The sequence below is a fragment of the Vombatus ursinus genome, unplaced genomic scaffold (assembly GCF_900497805.2).
Source record: "Vombatus ursinus unplaced genomic scaffold, bare-nosed wombat genome assembly UNPS02009173.1, whole genome shotgun sequence".
Lineage (NCBI taxonomy): Eukaryota > Metazoa > Chordata > Mammalia > Diprotodontia > Vombatidae > Vombatus > Vombatus ursinus.
The window spans coordinates 7,825,362-7,845,826 of record NW_020948951.1 but is presented as its reverse complement, the minus strand read 5'-3'; the positions used below and the strand labels follow the sequence as shown (position 1 = coordinate 7,845,826).

The 20,465-nt window shown below is 39.0% G+C and overlaps 1 protein-coding gene across 1 annotated transcript in view; it reads right to left on the bottom strand.

Moving 5' to 3' along the window:
• ZFR2 (zinc finger RNA binding protein 2) overlaps nt 1-20,465 on the bottom strand; it is a 139,768-nt gene that overhangs the window by 76,934 nt on the left and 42,369 nt on the right. The window contains exons 3-9 of the mRNA XM_027851298.1: nt 17,696-17,810; nt 13,859-14,077; nt 13,407-13,753; nt 8,617-8,799; nt 7,217-7,448; nt 5,495-5,655; nt 2,669-2,788 (exon numbers count right to left, since the gene is read on the bottom strand). Coding sequence (XP_027707099.1) covers nt 2,669-2,788; nt 5,495-5,655; nt 7,217-7,448; nt 8,617-8,799; nt 13,407-13,753; nt 13,859-14,077; nt 17,696-17,810 — 1,377 coding nt within the window. The remainder of the gene's footprint in view (nt 1-2,668; nt 2,789-5,494; nt 5,656-7,216; nt 7,449-8,616; nt 8,800-13,406; nt 13,754-13,858; nt 14,078-17,695; nt 17,811-20,465) is intronic.

The following is a 20,465-nucleotide window of genomic DNA, read 5'->3' as shown; positions in this document are numbered from 1 at the left end:
TCTCCACTTTTTACAGAAATATCTGCTGACTGCTCATTTGGCAACTGTTTCATATCAGCTAAACTTTTGCAGGAAATGATATCTTTAATATCATTGTATTTGCTTTTTTTTCACATCATAATTTTCAGCATCAATGGCTCATTTGGATAAGTTCAGATTGAAGGTGTTGCATTTTCCACATTGTCATCTTCTCATCTTTATCCTTTCTTTTGATGATGATTTTTACCTTTGTTCTGATTAGTCACTGTTCTGGGTGTACTTAGACATGTGCTTCTGGTATGGCTTCCAAATTAGTAACCAATCATTTCCTACCTAGACTATTGGCTGTTCCCCATATACGAAATCTATCTCTTACCTCAATGCCTTTGCACAGGCTGTTTCCCACACTTGGAATGTTCTTCCTCCTCACTTTTTCTCCCTAGAACTTCTAATTTTCTTTAATGTGCCACTTCCTACATGAGGTCTTTTTTGATCTTCTCCAAGTATTTAATCCTCTCTCTCTCCTGAAATTACTATATACTATTCTATATATACTTTACATTTACTTGTACATGTAGATGTTCCATTGAACCAGTAGAAATGGAAATTCCTTGAGGGTGGTACTGCTTTGTTTCTGTCTTCTATCCCCAACATGAAGCATAGCACACAGTCTTGCATGTAGCAGATAGTTATTACACACCTGTTGAACTGAATTTCATTCTTACCATTTTCAGCCCCCCTTTTTAGCAACTCTGCCACTATCATTATGAAAAAGGAAGGGAACCACAGTGACTACATGATAATTTGTTTTTCTCTGTTTGCCAAGCCAAAGCATTCATTGCCTACTGGAAAAATCTACTAGTAATATACCTCTCCATTTTTAATTCTTGGGCAGCAGGATTAGTGTGTACTTGGGATTATATTTGAATTATACATGGTCAATTATACATGGTCTAACCTGTGAGAGTTTAGCCTTCAAGGACCCAGGATCACCTCCACACTATGGTAAGGCATCATAGAAGGACTTCTAATAGGGATAGGGATAAGGACCAGACTTGTGATTTCCCTGGTATAAGGAACTCTATAGTGAGGACACTTCTACAAATGCACATCAGCACCTTCTCTGCAATTTATAGTCTTGGAGAACTGCCTACAATAGTAAGAAGTTAACTGACCTGTGAAGGTTCACATAGCCAGTATGTGAGTCAGAGACAACATCTGAACTCAGGTCATCCTGGCCCTGAAGCACATAAGCAGGTAGGTTGGTGCAGTGGATGGAGCACTGGGCCTGGAGACAGGAGGATCTGAGTTCAAATTTGGCTTAATTTACTAGCTGTGTGACCCTGGGCAAATCACTTAACCTCTCTCAATCTCGGTTTCCTCATCTACAAGGATAATAATAACACCTACTTCCCAGGGTTGTTATGAATATCAAATGAGGTAACTCCAGGAAAGCACTCTATAAACCTTAAAGTCTTATAGAAATGCTAGTTATTATTGTAATTATCACAATAAGTTATAAAAATAATAATAACCATATACCTTCCACTGGTGTATTCATAAATACCCACACCTTGTCTTGTGTAATTCTTGCCAATAATAATATTTACATTTATATAACAAATATACTGTACAAGTGATTTTCCTTACAACCCCGTGAAGCTTGTAGGCTAAGCCCTATTATTCTTATTCTATAGATGAAAAGTCTGTGGTTCTGATTAGTTGACTTGCTAATCACACAGGTAAGATTTGTCTGAGCTGGGTCATGATCTGGCAGTGGCAGGGGGGTGGGGTTGCAGCGCCCCTGACTCCAGTTCTAATAGTTTTCCCACTATGTCACCCTGTCCTTCTTTACTTTGCTCACCTGTATATGATATGAACAGAATGGGAGAAGGACTTTTTAGGAACAACTTTTAGGGACTTTTTTTTAGTACGTTGTTCAGATTATGCAAAGCTTTAGCACTAATAGACTAATCAGAAGTTCCCAAACTTATTTGGCCTACTTCCCCCTTTTCAAAAAAATATTACTCAGCCCCCCACCCATCCCCTGAAATCTACTGTCTTTAACCCTATAAGGGTTTTTTTTTAATTTGCATCATTTCAAAAAATATAATTTTTTAAATGATGCATCTTAAATTAATAATTTATTGTAAATTTGTGGGGGGGGTTCCTGCATTGAAATTTTGATGATGCAATATTGCATCATGTAACCATATAGTATCATATTGTAAACAAGTCATTACATGCACATATTCTTGCTGATATATGCTGGACTTCCCAACAATGGGTAACAGGCTCACCTGCCAACACTTGTGTGTTAAAACCTTTCAGTGAACTTGACCACTGATCAGTTATAACTTGCATTTTGTGTGTTTATTTGGAAAATATTGTAATCACTATGACTTTAACTCTATTACACAACAGATGAAACACGTGCGAACAGTTTTTCAAAATTTTCTTATCTTCTCTTCTTTCCTTATGCTTCCACTGCCCCCTTATTTTTATTCAACACCCCCCAACTGCACCCAAGGCTACTACCACCCCCCTGGGGGTGGCATTTCCCGCTTTGGGACCTATGACTAAATGAACAAAAGCATTTTTACTTTCCTAATCTGTTGGAATGGTCACTTCCATCTAACAGAGCTCATTCTGTAGGAGCAGAACTATTAAAGAGCAGCTAATATCTCACCTTGTATTGTAGTCGGTGCCGACGCCCCTTCAGGTGCATATCCTTGGCGTTAGGATCATTAAAACTGCACTCACACAGCTTACAGTGAAACCGAATCATTTTTCCTTCATCATTGTGTACCTGAGACACCAATCAAAGTTTAGCAATCACATGCAGCTTGAAAAAAATCTAAGAACCCCTAAATTGCTCAAATTTCAGACACTGTGCCTACATTTTTAACACTGACCACAAAACAGCCAACTATTACGTTCCTAATACCATTTGTAGGAACACACTGTTAAAAAAAAATTGGCATGATACTCCTGGCAGGTCCCAAAGTGGTGGTTATCTCATACGTCACCAATATTAGAAGCAAACTTAAGAAACTCAGCACTTTGTTTCACAACTCTCTAGTGCTATATGTTGTAGTTACCTCTGCTGCATCTGACTCCCCTACCTGACCATAAGCTCTATGATGGAAATGGCCGTGTTTCTTCTAAACTTGGTCTCTTCCCACTGACTAGCATAATGCTTTGCTTCATGTAATCACATGAAGGAGAAACTAAAATCTAACTGTCAACCAAGTGTGGACTTGGCTCTGCTCCAGGTTAGGACCTACATGCTAAACCAGCTTTTTGTTTTTGACAAGACCTGTGTGATATCATCAGCATAAAGAGCATTCAGTGAACAATTCCCTCTACCAATGCATATTGGCTTCTTCTTGGCAAAGTACGGTCTTGGAAAATTGCCTTGGGGTCCTGAGAAGTTAAATGACTAGCCCAGGGTCATAATATCAGTATGTGACAGAGGTGACTTGAACCAGGTCTTCCTGACTCCATGCAATGCTGCCCCTCTACCTATTCAATAGACACTTTAAAAATATTTGCTGAATATTGAATAAAAGTTGGGGGTTTCCTTCTCCTTGTTTGGTATCTGATCGAGGACTTTAATTTGACAGTTTTCAAAGGAACTACTACCATTTCAGCAATCTAACTATCACTAAAAAGGACTTCTCACATTCTGTTCATATTGAGTACAGGTGAGCAAAGTAAAGAGGGGTGGTGTGACAACATGGTAGAAAAACCACTTAACTTGGAATCTAAAGAGTCACAGTACACCGTTCAGCCTTTTTCAGGCCCCATGCCAACTGCATTCTTATTCCCCACCTAAACTGGACACATCTTCACCCTTCTTTATCTGGGCCTAACCATATTACATAATATAACTTTTGGCCTTTGACTCTATTCTGTCATAGTGTTCTTTGATTTTTTTCAAGTGTAGAAATTGTATATCCCCATTAAAACCTCAAGCTCCTCAAGGAAATGGACCATCTTACAACTTCTTAGTTTTGCAGGACCTAGAACATAGTAGGTACTAAGTCAATAAAAATATAAATACATACATATGGGTTCAACAGAAAATACCAAAATTAAAACAAGTAGAATTTTAGGAATTCAAAGACCTTTACAATTATGGGAACCTTTGAAAACAATAATCTCATATTGCTTGGGCTAAACATATGGAAGAAATTCTTACCGATAAGGGTTGTCTATTCCTAGTATAGGTTAAAGAAAGGTCTTGCAATTTCCAGTCCTAAGGATTTTTAAAATTAAGATAAGACCATATTCTAACCTGTTCTGTATAGATACTAGTGATGTAAGGAGCAGCTAGATGGCTCAGTGGACAGAGCACCAGCCCTGATGTCAGGAAGACCTGAATTCAAATCTGGCCTTAGACAGTTACTATCTGTGTGACCCTGGGCAAGTCATTTAACCCCAATTGCCTAAAAAAAAATTAGATACTAGTGATGTGATCCTGGGCAAATTACTTAACCTCTCTCAGCCTCAGTTTCCTCATCTACAGGGATAATAATAACACCTACCTCCCAGAGTTGTTATGAGGATCAAATGAGATTATACTTGTAAAGCACTTTGTAAACCTTAAAGTGCCATATAATTGCTAATTATTATTATTATTATTATTATTATTATTATATAGGAGGTTCCCTCCAATCTTACAATTTTACATGTTATCAGTGGGAAAAAACTGAATGCCTTATACCTTAGATGGCATGCTCAAGTTCTTAATAAACAGCTCCATATGGGGTTTCAAAAATTACGTGCTATACATAAAGAGTTAATGCTGAACTGAAGCAGTGTAGTAAAGCAGAAAGAACCCTGGACTGGGAATCAGGAGACTCCTGTGTTCAAGTCTTGGCTCTGCCACTAACTAACCGTGTAACCCGGAGCCAAAAGAGTCAGAAGAAATCAGAAAGCTTGGATGAAAATCCTAGCTCTCTGTGTAATCATGGGCTAGTCACTTAAGCTCTCTAGGCCTGGGTTATTCATCTACAAAATAAAAGAATTAGAGTAGATGGCCTCGAGGGTCCCTTCTAGCTCTAAATATACGATCCTAAGATTTTGGAACCCCAGTTCAGCCATCTCTAAGAGGAGAAGGGAAGATTCAATTATTTCAGCTATCCCTTCTCGCTCTAACATTCTATGAGTCCTCTCTCCATCATTCTATCCTGCAGACAGAGGCAAAAGAGGTGAAGTTAACCTGAAGGAGAACATTCAGTGGCCTTCCCTGCCCATCTCATGGTCTCCCTGTTGTCACTTTCTAGTACTCCAGCTCTACTTTCTAAGATTTAAAAAATTTCTTCGTGATATTGTAAATTTTTTTTCCATAAAGACTTGCAGGTGAATTTTAAAACTTTTCATGAAAACAGTCTTCCGAGTTTTTAAAAAATCTGAATTTATTTATATTTCATGGTTATGATCATTCAAAGTCTCACATTAAATGGTAGGTACTGTGTTGATGCAGATAACGAACGCTGTTCAAAATTACCTCTTCCACATAGTCATGTCCTACTGGCTGCACATCAAACAAGCCACCAGAAGCGTCCCCAGAATTCTCATGTGTGGACTGCTCATTTGGCAGCTCTGATTTTGACCGGACCACTGTCTCCTCTTCAAGTCTGTTGCCAGCTGCCTGTGGCTTGTTAGTCCCTGAATGCAAAGAACTGAATTACTTTTAACCTGCTCCAGGTCTAAAAACTAAAGGTCATCTATATCCTATCATTAGGGACTATGTTACAAATCCATCACAGCATTAATTCTCCTTACAACACCAAACAACCACCTCCCAAATAGGCCATCCTATAACTTTTCCAGCTCTCAAAGCTATGCTTCTGAATATGCCCAAGGAAATGCCAAGCCTATGGTTTTTCTAAGCAATCAGTCCTCAAAAATAGAGAGGTATGATAAGTTTAGTTATCACAAAACAGGAACAACTCAAAATCAAAAGCTATCAATTAATCAATAGTGAAGTTCTTTAAGAATTATTGTATTTACCCAGTAACTATGAAACATATGGAATTTTGCTTTAGAAGCACATATAAAGAATACGATATTATTAAAATCACTTAGAGCTTCTACAGTCATCCCTTCCACATTGCAACTTTCCCCATTGTGGTTTCAATATATCATGGGTCAGCATAAGAAATTAACTGGGAATTTTCGGGGAGTTTTGTGGAAGCCACAGATGATACACGAAGGCCAGCAAATGACATAGAAAAAGTTAGAAACTCAGAAATGCATAAAATATATGCATAGTATTGCATAATATCAATATATTTTATCTTTCAATACCATAATAATTCAGAATTCTGAAAGGAGAGCCAAAAAATCTTACAGAGATTTTTCAGATCCTGGGGGCACCATGCCTCTAACCCCTGTGATGTGGAAGGGATAATTGTACTACATGCTTGCTCAATAAATGTTTGTTGATATATATAATAGAGGAAAAAGTCTTATAGAGTTTGGTCAGATTGTTTCCTCTGGATCTAAAATTACACTTCCTATATGTTTCCTAGGCCTAAGAGAAATGGGATACAGACGGCCAAACCAAGAAATCTAGAGCTCTAAAAATGATGCCTTAATCCACCACTTCCCCTGCAACATTCTAGAGGCCAAACTGGTTCACTCTAAAAGCCAGTATGTAGAAGGAAGTTTTTCTCAGTAATAGGGATGTTGGGTACACAGTTGGAATGGTAACCATACCATTCTCTAGGACCTACAAGATAGAGGCATTGCATCCTCCTAAGGTTAAAGGGGAGTAATGAATCCACTGTCTAATTCTTCCAAGAACTCCTTGAAGCCGACTAGTAGAACCACTCAGTTCCTGCTTGGGGAAATATCAACGGCCTTTCAGTATGTCAGTAGCAGAGGAGGAAAAATAACTCAGTTCCTTGGATTCTTATTTCAAACTCTTACCAGAAGATAGAATTTTTTATTTCATAGACTATTTATAAACAAAAATGTCAACTAAAATTACTTCTCACTAAGTCTGTGAAACCATGACAATAAAAGTTAGGTGAATTGAATTAAATCAAGGATTATTTCTGAAATCTATCCAATACTCCTGAGTCTGAAAGTGTAGGAGACCTGCAAGTGTTCCTTCAATAGGCACTTCAAAAAAAAGAAGTGGGCAATAATGCAAAGAAAGATATATAAAGCAATGCTTCAATAACAATTAACTGAATTAAAAATGAAGTTTAAAGAGACATACCCACATATGTTATCTTTGAGGTAAATGATTTCTTGGTCAGTACCGGCCTTCTTGGGTAGCTTGTGCTGTTGGCAATGGCTACATTTGCTGCTTTAGCTGGTGTGACAGAAGTTGTGGCAGTAGTAGTGACATGGGGAGCCAACTTATTCACTATGTTGGTAGGAACAGAGTTCACTAACACCGGCTCCACTGAAGGGATGGGTTTCCCCAACTTTGTATGTAATTTAATAACCTGAAATACACCATATAACAGCTGTCAAGGAGAACATGTTCAAGACTACTCCTAGTAAATTCCTGGGAAGGACAGTATTTCTGTAAGAACATACTTAGAAGCCATTCAAGCTACAGCTTTAGTTTTCTTCTTGCTGAATCATAAGCTTCATGAATGAAGGGACCATGTCCCAATAATTTTAACTGACATTTACACAGTATCTTAATTTTTGCAGAGTGTTTTATATATGTCATCTCACTTAATATCACACAGTGCTTTTCACTTAATAGGTGCTCACTTAATTGCTGCTGAGTGAATGGTTGGATGAATGTTACCAAAATTTACCTTTTTTGCTTTTTTTTTTGGACCAGATCTATGATTTCATTTATATAGGGAACTTCCAAGGAGGAAATACCCTTCACCAACGCAGAATGGCACATGCTCTGCAACATATAGTCTCAGAGAGTTGCCTGGGACACTGAGAGGTTAAGTGATTTGCCTAGAGTCACACATCCAGCATATGTAAGATGCAGGTCTTGAACCCAGGTCTTCCCGACTTTAAGGAAGACTTGAAAACGAAAGGTGAGGACCAATAGCTTAAAAGCAAACTATGGTGCTAAGTAAAGGTACAACAATCTTTTATATATTACCAAAGTCTGCAGCAACTTAAGGGACAGTCATGTTCCCAATTATCCTTTTGAAAGCATAGGGGAAATTATTCCCTGGCCCTGGAAATTAACAAGAATGCTACCACTCACCTTTGTCCCACAGATATAACCTACTCATGCAAGTGTTAAGTTTAGTCACTGATATTGCAGTTTATGGATATATACAATACCTCCCCACCCACCCACACTTGTGTATGTGTCTATGCCTGTGTTCGTGTATACTTGGAGGGCATCAAAATGTATATGCACTCTCTTAACTTCCTATTCAAAGAAAAGAGATTATAATCAGTCTCAAATCTCATGTGTCACTCCAATTAGTATATTTAATTCCATTTTCACAACTCCTAACCAGGGGTTTAAAAAAAATAAGTAACCAAAGAATCAAAGTGATAAGTCCCCTTATAGCTTAAGATCCCTCCTAGATTGGGAATTCAAAGGGCTGAGGGGGTAAAAGAAACTCAAGGGGTCAATGGGGTTTCTGGGTAAGCAGGAGAAATAGGGCACAGCGAAGCAACCCATACCTTCTGATGTTTGGATCCCCGGATATGTGCTGCATATGCATCTGCTCCTGTACAAGACACATCACAGAGCTCACAATGCAGCTGTGTTTGAATCCCACGCATGCCAATGTTTGACTGGTTACCCAACTTCTGAGCTGCTTCTTTCTTTTTGTGCTTCTGTCCTTCTAAATGCTCCCTGTAGGTCTGAAATCGAAGAGCAAAACAAAGTTTGTCTCAAGGTTTGCACGGAGATCAGCCAAACACTGCCTCTTCAACATAATTCACTAAGTATCTGGTCATCATTAGCTTGGCAGTCCTAACATCTAGGCATTGGGAACTAAAAGTCTATTGTGTGTTTCATTCACTCATTTGTGAGATTCCATGTGTATGTATAACCTTACTGACCAGAACTAATGCACTTAGTATCACCAGGCAAAATAATAAATAAATGAATGAATCGACAGACAGATGTAGAAAAAAAAAGTAGATGTAGATATAGGTAGATTAAAAACCAGTTTCCTTTCATTCTTAAAAATAAAGCCTTACTTACTAAGAAGGCAGCAACTAAAGAAAATTTACTTAGGATTTAAACCACTATAGCCTTTTCGGAACTTGTCTACAGATACTAAAGCAGCCTATATCTCCTGAAATAACATGAAATATGTTTCCCTTTTTAACAGCTGCTAATGAACAGAAGGACTATTCACTACCAAGGAAAACTATAATGAATCCTTAATTCTCTTGTCCTATACTATTCCAATCTTGAGTATAATCAGTTGGCCTCATCTTGTGATTTCTTTAAAACAAAAGGTCCTATGACCTCAACCTCAAAAATTGTTTTAAAGTCAATTTATTTATCAATGTCAAATTCTATCTACACTCTTCCTTCCCTAATATATTTTCTTTATTTCTCTGGATTCACTGAGCAGACCGCTTCCAGAGCTTCAGCTTTCAAACAAGTGCTGAAGAGAACTACTGACCAAAGCTCAAGGAGTGGTCTCAAGTCAAGATTCTAAATGGCATGTGTATATCAGACATGAATCATTGAGGTAAAACAAGTTACCTGAGCAACTAATTTTCTGTGGCTCCAGTCAAATAGTCAATCAATAAGCATTTATTAAGCACCTACTATGTGTCAGGCACAATACTAAGTAATGCGACTACAAAAAGGCAAAAGACAGTTCCTTTCCTCAAGAAATTCACAGTCTATTTGGGGAAACCACAACAAACAAATATGCACAAACAAGCTATACACAGGATAAAGAGGAAATAATTGACAAGGGAAGGCACCACAATTAATAAGGATTGGGAAAGGTTTCCTGTTGAAGGTAGGATATTAGCTGGGACTTAAAAGAAGCCAGGAAGTAAGGAAACCAAGATGAGCAGGAAGAACATTCTAGGCACAAGATACAGCCGGAGAAAATGCCTGGGGTGGACAGATGTAGTGTCTTATTCGGGAAATAGCAAGGAAGCCAGTGTCATTGTATCATAAAGTATGTGGCAAGGGCAAGGTGTAAGAAGACTGGAAAGGAGGGGAGGGAAGCAGGTTATAAAGGACATGAATACCAAACTGAGGGTATTTGATCTTGGAGGTAATATGAAGCCACTGGACTTTACTGGGTAGGTAAATGACACAGTTGGAACCAAATTTTAGGAAAATCACTTTGCAGCTGAAAGGAGGGCAGACTAGAGTTGGGGGAGACTTGTGGCAGGCAGACCAATGAGGGGGCTATTGAGACAGTCCAGACATGAGGAGATGAGGGCCTGCACCAGGGTGACTGCAACATCTGAGAAGAGAAGGGGGCATATTTAAGAGATGTTTCAAAAGTGAGATGGGCAAGCCTTGGCAACAGATTAGATACAAGGAGTAAGGGAGAGGGAGGAGTTGAGGGTGACATCTAAATTGTGAGCTCACCCACGGCTTTATCACTTGTCCAAACCCACCAAAAAAATTACATTTAGTCCTTGAAAATAAGCCATTTGTAAGGACATTACAGCTCTCTTCTTCAAATGCTTGTTGTCTGAGAAGTGTACTCTTATATAGCTTTTAGTCTGTTATATGAAGTTGAGAGTACTAAAGGTGAAGGTACTATTCTCTTCTACATCTGACTATACACATCGCTAGACAGAAAGTGATAAAAGCCTGACAATGTAATTAAGGCATAATAAACAATCCATTTGCTAGCACACTGAGGAACTAAGAGATCTGAACTGCCTTGGAAAGTACTAAGATTTCTCCATCACTGGAGTTCTTCAAGCATAGTCTGGACGACTACTTGTTATGAACGTCACTGCAAAGACTCCTGCTCAAATGTGAGGCTCAACTAACTAGATGATCCTTGACAATCCTCCTGCCCCCAGATTTTATTCTATAATATGTCATGGAATCTTGGAGTCCTCAACCTTTTTGTGAGAAGAATGTACCTTTAAAATTGTCTTGAGACCATCACAGGGATACAGGCTTGACAAAGGCAGAAGATAACGGGAATGCTGATGTTCAGGTTCTTGGGAAATATAAAGGGAAATGCAGCAGGAGGTTTTATGCTGTGATCAATCAGGTCAGGATTTATAATTGATCAATGACTCCTGAGTGACCAACTATAGACCCTCCCCTCATATATTTCATCACTGATTCTTCTCATCATGTTATTTATAAGTATGCAGCTTTCATTGATTTACAAACATCAATAGCAATTCTTACTTCAAAGATTCAAGAATCCCTTATTACACCAATGCATATTGTAAACCCTCAATATCTCAATAGATAGTTTCATGAGCTGTGATGGCCTAAAAATTAGTCATCTAGTGATCGACTCTCAAGCAATGGGCCTGTTTGTGTGCTTAACAATAATAGTAATAGCTAACATTTCTATATCATTTACTATATGCTAGGCACTATGCTACAGGCTTTACAATTACTATCTCATTTGATCCTCACAATAACCCTGGGCAATAGATGCTATTATTCTCATTTTATGGATGAAGAAACTGAGGCAAACAGAGGTTAAGCAACTTGCCCAAGGCCATAAGTTTCTGAGGTCAAATTTGAACTCGGCTTTTCCTAACTCCAGGCCCAGTGCTCTCTCCGCTGCACAACCTAACTGTCCATAGACCATTAAAGGACAAATACATAGATCTTCACCAGGATCATACAAAAAGCCTTTTTCTCAAAATTGGTAAGATCTGTCAGAGCTTGTGTTCTACTGGTATAATCTTTGAGAACCCAGATTACATCCACAGAACATAGAAGGTACTGGACAACTTTAGTGAAGGACAATACTGGTTATATAAAAAATGAACTTTCATAGAGTTTCTACACTAAAAGAAATGAGGAAGCAATTACAATACGACCAAATCTACTAAACTGTCACCAGTAAAACACAACTAAGTCAGTATCAGGTAGCTTCTAAAGTTGATTTGGTTAGTATCTTCAGCAGCAGATAAGACTACATCAGTATTTACTCATAAACCACTCCTTTCTTTCATATTATTAAAACAACATAGTTTCAAGGAAGGGAAAAAACAAACATTTATTATGTGTCAATTATGTGCCAGGAACGGTGCTAAGCACTTCACAAATACTATCTCATTTGTTCTTCACAACTCCCCTAGGAAGTAGTTATTATTATTTTCCCCATTTTACAGCTGAGGAAACTGACAGAGATTAACTGACTTGTCTAGGGTCACACTGCTAGTAAGTGTAAGTGTCTGAGGCCAGCTGTGAAACCAGGTCTTCCGGACACTAAGCCCAGCTCTATCTACTGCACTAACTAGCCACCTTTAAAAAAAGAATAAGAAAAAGAAAAAGAAGCACTCAGTTCTAATACCTACCAAATGATATTCTTGGTTTATAGGTTATCTTGTTTTGTGAACTTTTTTCACTTGGATCACAGTAAATGCTTATAAAAGGCAATGGTTTTTATCTTCTCACCTAATACCAACAGGCAACACAATATAGTAGAGAGAAAAATGGACTTGCAGTCAAAGGTGCTGATTTTTTGTCCTGGCTCTTGCATGCTTAACAACTTATATGGTCATGAGTAAATCACTTCATTTTTCTGGACCTCATCTGTAAAATTAGGATAATGCTACTTCTATTACTTGCCTTCAAAGAATGGTTGTGAGGAAAGCACTCTACGTGAGCTATTATAATTAACAGCTACAAATAAGTGTTTTGCCCTCTTGCCTTAGAAGCTCAACTGTATTAACCTTCCGAGAGCCAAAGGTAGTGAGCAAAGCATTTTTGTTCTGGCAGGAAGAAAGGAAGTACAACAGACCTTTAAAAGCAAATCTGTAAGAATGCTCTATCTTATTCTTTTCTATATCCCCCTTACCAATAAGTATTTGTTGAGAGGTTTGTAGGCCATGACATATAAGGATCAGGTTAAAGAATCTGAAGACACTTAGCTTGGAGACTAGAAGTCTAGGGGAGGGAAGATTATAGCTGTCTTTAAATTTCTGAAAGACTGTCATGTGGAAATGGGATTAGATTTCATTTGTTTGGTTCCAAAGAGCAGAACTAGATGGAAGCTATTAAAAGACAGACTTTAGCTTGAAAAAAACTTCCTAAAACTTAAAAATGGAAAAGGCTGCCTTGATATATAGTTAATTTCCTGTTACCCAGAGCTGCTGAAGCAGAGAATGGATAACCACTTGTTTGGAATATTATAGTGGAGATTCCTGCTCAGGCATGGGTTGGATGAAGTGACTGACCACTGAAAGCCCTTTGAACTCTGAGATTTTATGAAAGAATGAATGAATGTGTGAATGAATGAATGAATGAATATGTAGCAGGGGGAATTTCTGCTGACCTGGGGACCAGCACAGCTGATCTTGCAGATGTCACAGTAGTACAGCTGGGGTTGTTTGAGGGGTACTTTGGGTTTTAGCTGCTTGTTCTGAAAAGGTGGTTTCTTGGGAAAGCTACTGATAGAACTGGTACTTGTGCCACACCCTATGTTAGCCCACAGGGATGGCCCTGTGGGCTTTGGTAGGGGAGGAGGCTGCAGAGGCTGTGGTGGAGGCTGTGGATGCTGCTGGGGTGTAATGGGCTGAGGCTGAGGTGGGGGCTGAAGCGGTGGCTGGAGTTGCTGTGGTGCTGGATAGTACGTGTCGGCTGCGGAATACACTGAAGCATCATAAGTGGAATAACTGGATCCTGGGAGGCAGGAGAAAAAAAGACAGCAAATTTCATGAAGTTCATCTTTCATGAAAACTAAGTCACAGCTCATAATATTGTCTCCATCCATATGATTTTCCTTACCAGTATATGATGCCGAAGTGGAACTGTATGAGGAAGAAGGGGTATATGAAGGAATAGAGGAAGCAGGTGCATTTGGCTGAATAGTTGTCACTGCTGGGTAAGCATTATAGCTTGAAGACGTGGTACTCACTGTCTGAACTGGCTTAATTGTGGTCACTTGTCTTTGGGGCTGAGTTTGACTATAACCACTGCTAGGCTGACTGTAGCCTCCTTTAGTACCTAGGAAACAAACACATGCCTTTGCAATGTTGTCCCCAGTCACACTATTAGGCTACTAGTACAATGGATCATTCATAGCCTAACGGTTTAAGCAAAAAGTCCTTTTACTAAAAACATTCCAATCTTCCCACTGAAAAGTTCCTTTAGGCAGTTTAAAAGTAGTGCAAAGGATAAAAATGAAAAACACTGCCAAGAACATTAAAAAGTATAAACAAAGAGGTTACCTGAGGTCTCAGGAGCTCCCCACCAAAGTCCTAAAAACTCCTTTTATATTTCTCTTGGGCCAAAGGTCCCTGTCCCAGATTAATTTACCTGGTGGCAAAGCCACTTATTCTCTTTGGCCTTCATCTTCCTTATCTATAAAATGAAAGGATTGAACCAGAATATCTCCAAGGTCCCTTTCTAATGCCAAACCTTATAGTACTTCCAGCTCTAACATTCTGTAATTCTATTATTCCAAGTCATTCTCATGCTATGGAGAGGACCCTAGGTTCACAAATGCTAAATTGTGGACTATAAAATGGTGAAAGGTCCTACCAGGCTAGAAAGATTCTGAGTGAGGGGCAGGCTACTCGTCTTTGGAGCTGAGTTTAAGTATAACCACTGCTTTGATGATCAAAACCTCCTTTAGTAGGTAGATAACAAACAAAAGCCTTTGAAATATGGGGTTTGGATTTAATGAAGTTTAAGATTCTTTCTAGTTCTAAGACTGTGGACCTTACAAAATACTTAATCAATCAAAAAACATTCATTAAGTGACTACTATGTGCTAGGCACTGTGCTAAGCAACAGGAATACAAGGAGTTTACAATCTAATGAGGGAGGCAACATGCAAACAAATACATACAAAGCAAACTATCTACAAGATAAATAGGAAATAATTAAGAGTAGAAAGGCACTGGAATTCAAATGGCTTAGGGAAGGCTTCGTGTAGAAGGCAGGATTTTAAGTGGGACTTAATGGAAGCAGGGAGGTCACTAGTCAGAGTGAAGGAGGAAAAATACTCCAGGCATGGGGGATAGACAGAGAAAACTCCCAGAGTCAAGAGACAGAGTGTCTTGTTCATGGAATAGCTGGGAATCCAGTGTCACTGACTGAAGAGAACATACTAAGACGTGAGGTATAAGAAGACTTACATTGGTTACAAAGAGTAGAACTAGATGGAAGCTACTAAAAGACAGATTTTGGCTTGAAAAAACTTCCTAAAACTTAAAAGTGGAAAAGGTTGACTTGATATATAGTTAATTTCCTATTAGGTTAGGGGGTTAGGTTATTAGGAGCTTTAAATACCAAACAGATCATTCTGGATTTGCTTCTGGAGGCAAAGGGGAGCCACTGAAGTTTATTAGGGGAAAAGGGGGGAGTGATGTTTTAGGAAAATCACTAGTAGATAATTGGAAGCTGGACTGGAGTGGAATAATCCAGCCATGAGGTGATGAGAACAAGCACCAAAGTGGTGGCAGTGTCAGAGGAAAGAAAGGGGCATATTCAAGAGATCATACAAAGGTGAAATCAACAAACCTTGGCAACAGCTTGGATATGAGGGGTGAGAGATAGTGAGGAGTCCAGGATTACTCCCATGTTTTGAACCTGAGGGACTAGGAGGATAGTGTTGCCCTCTACAGTAATAGGGAATAGTAATAGGGAAGGTCAGAGGAGGAGGGGAGGGAGGAAGGGTTTAGGGAGAAAGAAATGAGTTCTGTTTTAGACATATTGAATTAAAGATGTCTACTGGAGATCCAGTTCAGAGATGTTTGACAAGTAGTTGGAGATGGAAGATTAGAGATCAGAAGAGAAACTGGGGCAGGGAAGATAGATTTGAGAGTCATCAGCATAGAGATGGTAGTTAAATCTATGAGAGCTGATGACATCACCAAATGAGGCAGTATAGCGGGAGAACAGAAGAGGACCAAGACAGAACCTTGAAGGCCATCTATGGTTAGAGAGTGTAATCTAGATGAGGATCTAGGAAAGCAGACAGAGGAGGAGTGCTCAGATAGGGAGAAGAGCCAGAAAAGAGTGGTGTCATGATAACCTAGAGAAAAGAGAGTATCAAAGAGAAGAGAGTAATCAAAGGCTGCAGAGAGGTCAAGGAGAATAAGGATTGAGAAAAAGCCACTGGATTTGACAACCAAGAGATCATTAGCAACTTGAGAGAAGTTTCAGTGGAATAATGAGGTCAGAAGTCAGATTATAAGGGGTTAAGAAGAGAGTGTGAGGGGGCAGCTAGGTGGCACAGTGGATACAGCACCAGCCCTGGATTCAGGAGGTCCTGAGTTCAAATCTGGCCTCAGACACATAACACTTACTAGCTGTGTGACCCTGGGCAAGTCACTTAACCCCACTGCCTAGCTAAAAAAAAAGAGAATGTGAGGAGAGAAAGTGGAGGCACTTATTGTAGACAGTCTTTTCAAGGAATTTAGCTACAAAGGACAGAAGAGATATAGGATGATAGTTAGGTGGGATGGAAGAATCAAGTAAGGGTTTTTTCAGGATGGGGGAGACATGGGCATATTTGTAGGCAGTAGGAAAGCATCCTGCAGACAGGCAGAAATTGAAGATAAATGAGAAAATGGAGATGATAAAGGTGGGAATCTGTTGAAGGAGACAAGATGGAATAGCATCCTGGTAAGGAGTAAGGTCACTTCATCATGTGAGATAAGGATGAAGTAGGAAAAGATGGCAGAAGGCATCTGAGTGATGGGAGATGAGGAAGAGGAGAGAAGAAGCTCATGGTGAATGGCCTCCATTTTTTCTGTAAAATATTAGGCAAGGCTCTCAGCTGAGAAAGTAGGGGGAAGGGAAATTATGGGAGGTTTGAGGAGAGATGAAAAAGTTTGAAAGAGCTGCTGTGAAAAGAGGGATAGTGAACTGACAAGGTATAGCAGAATTGCCTAGCAGCAGTGAGGACCCAGTTGAGGTTGTAAAACATAAATTTGTAGTGGACAGTCAGAAGAGTTGCATGATTTATCTACCTTCTCTCAGTAGCACATGTGTAGGAGTGAAGGTGGCAAATGATAAGTGTAATCCAAGGCTAAGGCTTAGCTGGGAATAATCAGCAATATAATAAGAAGGCTAAGGATTCAAGAGAAGTGGACAGTGTCAAGTTAAATTGATTCACTAAGAGGTCAAGATAGGGAGAAGAGGAAAAAATGGATAGTGTAGGGGAGATGATCTTAGAGGTCTTTAAGGAGTCAAGGGATTGGAGGTCACAGTGCAGATGAAGAGTAGTGTTTTGAAAGGGAAGGCATAGAAAGAGGCAGAAAGTCAGTAGATTATGGTGAGATAAAGGAATTGCAGAATTCTTGACTATGGAGGCAGCACATTCATGGGTGATGGCAAGATTAAGAGAATTTTATCACTTGCTTCTGCTTTGAGGAAACTTTCTTAATAAGCCCAGTTGTCAAATCTTTTATTTTATCTAATATCCTGTATCTACAAGTTTTGTTTGAGACATTAAGAGATAATATACAATACCTGAAATTCACAACATCTTCTGTCTTCATGTGTACCTGGAATTTATTTTCAGATAGAAAAAATGAATCCATTTCCCTGCCACTACCCTTTGCATTCAACGTGTTTTTACATATGCACATGCTAGGTTCTAGTACCACCCACCTGATTGATAGTAAGAGTCTGTGGCAGTGTGCTGAGCCTGGGTAACAGTAGGTTGGTAATACGGTTTATTGTCATAGCTGCTAGCAGGTGTGGATCGTCCGTAACTGTAACTATCCTGCATAAGATATTTCAGAGAACAGACACATATGTCAATTGAATATACAGTTCAACAGTGACCAATTCAGACTAAATTAAACCCATTTATGTATATATACACGTCTGTGTGTGTGCGTAATCAATCTTTTTTTATATGATAAATTGCCTTTATTTATGTTGAACAATGCTTCATATGGCACTTTACATACATGAGTTCATTTAAGCCTCACAACAATCCTTTTAGGTAACTATTACAAGTATTATTATCATTGCCTATTTATAAATGAGGAAATCAAGAAATTAATTGACTTGGCCAAGATAATATGCCTAGCTAGTGGTGGACCTAGGACTTGCAACAAGGTCTTCTGATTCCAAGTCCAATGTTTTTTCCATTATACCATACTGCCTCTCACACTAGGCACCATATGCAAAGTACTATGGGAGAGGCAAAAAGGTATAATCAAAACTAGAAGTAGGTGTAAGCAAGCTAGGAAGTTCAAATCCTAACTCAGACACTTAACAGCTATATGATCCTAGGGAAATTACTTAACCTCTCTCAGCCTCATCTAAAAAATGGGGATAATAACAGCATCTACTTTGCAAGCTTGTTGTGAGGATCAAATGAGATAATATATGTGAAGTACTCTGTAAAACTTAAAGTGCTATATAAATGCTAGTTATTATTATGACTTAGGGTATAACATGCACAAGTATGGTACTTTAAAAGGATACTTTTTAATATTACTTTTTTAAATGCCAGGAAAAAAACTGTTTAAGAGGCATGTAGCTAGATATTTTTAACTATTATGTGAAAAGTACCACACTACACACTAGACATATAAAATGACAAAGTCCCTACCTTCAAGGAGTTCACATTCTACTGACAGCAATGAACACTTAAGCATCTATATTCACAGTACTGTGATAGATTTATTTTGTGTCATCGTGTATTACATCGTGTATTACAAAGAAGGTTAATTCTTCTATTACACAGCAACACAGGGAACATAATTTTCAAATCTTATCTCAAGGGCACATATTTCTTATTTTAGTCCTAGGTATAAGACTGGGTTCCTAATTTAAAGAGCCCATCAATCTGGTCTGAGAGACAAGCCATTTACACTCAATTACCACAAATGTTGGTAGTTAGGGGCACAGGATTTAAAGCTAGAAGAAACTGGAGGGATCAATCATCCTGCCTAACTCCTCATTATAAAGATGAAGAAAGTGAAATCCTGTGAGGTAAAGGCAACATAGGTATCAAGTTGTAGCTGCTAAGCCAGAATCTGAACCACAAATTCAGTGTTCCTCATATATGGCTCACAGACATAGAGTGATTTGTCCAAGGTCACAAGGACACTTAAGTACCAGGACTCTCTCCAAGGGTCCTCAGACTCCCCCTGCTATACACTGCTTTCACCTAATCCACAAAATAGCCATGAGGGCTAGAATGGAGTTTTGTGGACAATATTTTGCATTAGGATCTTGGTAGCTGAGCCTACTCTATACTTTTTTTTATCATCTAGCACAGGGGTGGGGAACCTGTGGCCTCAAGGCCACATGTGGCCCTCTAAGTCCTCAAGTATGGCCCTTTGACTGAATCCAAACTTCACAGAACTTGTTCTTGAGGACCTGTTCCCTACCACTAATCTAGCAAACTCCCTATACATCTCTCAATAAACATTTTTGATAGACTGATAAATCCAATCATTAGCTTGGTCAAAAAAGCCCAAAAAAAAAAAGCTACAAAAGCTTCCTAATATTTCAAAGTAGAATATGGCAGTTACTTATGCTGATATACCATATTGGTTCTAAGACATGCCACACTTGTTTTCCCAAAGTCACTCTCCTCTAAATAAGCTTTACCTAAGGCCAGAATAGGGTGAGGTAGATATACCTCTCATACCTTGAGCTCATAATAGTAGCTAAAAGCAAACTGTCTAACTTTTCCAAAAATCAACCTCTTTGACAAATGGAAGTAAATGGAAGGATCCCAGAGAGAGAACCTTACTGCCTGGGAGGAAGAAGCTTCCTTGGATGGGTTCTGACCATGCTCTAATGGGGGAAAGGAGAGAGGACTGATAGCTAATTTAAGACTTTATGATGGGACCCTGTTAGACTGTAAGCCCCTTGTGAGCAAATAAAATTTCATTCTTGGCATTTATATTCCCAGTGACTGACACATAGTAGGTGCTTCATAAATGCTTGCTGATTGATCATAGGCCATTAGCAAATACACATGCATACATCACCCCTCCCCCCCAAAAAAAACTGACAAAGAAACAAGCAGTTTCCTGTTTATCGGAGGAACTCAAACATCAACAGTCATCCTACAAGGTGCACTCACACGCTCTACTATTTGTATCTACTTCTCTCTATCATTCCCCTCTCTTCCTTCTCTTTATCCCAATCCTTAAGCCTAGTCATGGAACCCACAGACCTGGCTTAGTTTACTTGCTTGAGATTAAGAAGTTATTGACCCCGGGCATAAAAAAAAGTCCCACGATCACACAGAGTATACGGGGAGTGGAAAGAACTCTGAATGTAGGAGTCAAGAGGTTTAAATCCCAACTCTATTGTTTACTATCTTCTTTGCATGTTACTGATGTTTACAAATCAGGACAAAAAAACCTAGAATTTCCCCAAAGTACAATATTAGCCCAAATATTAGCCA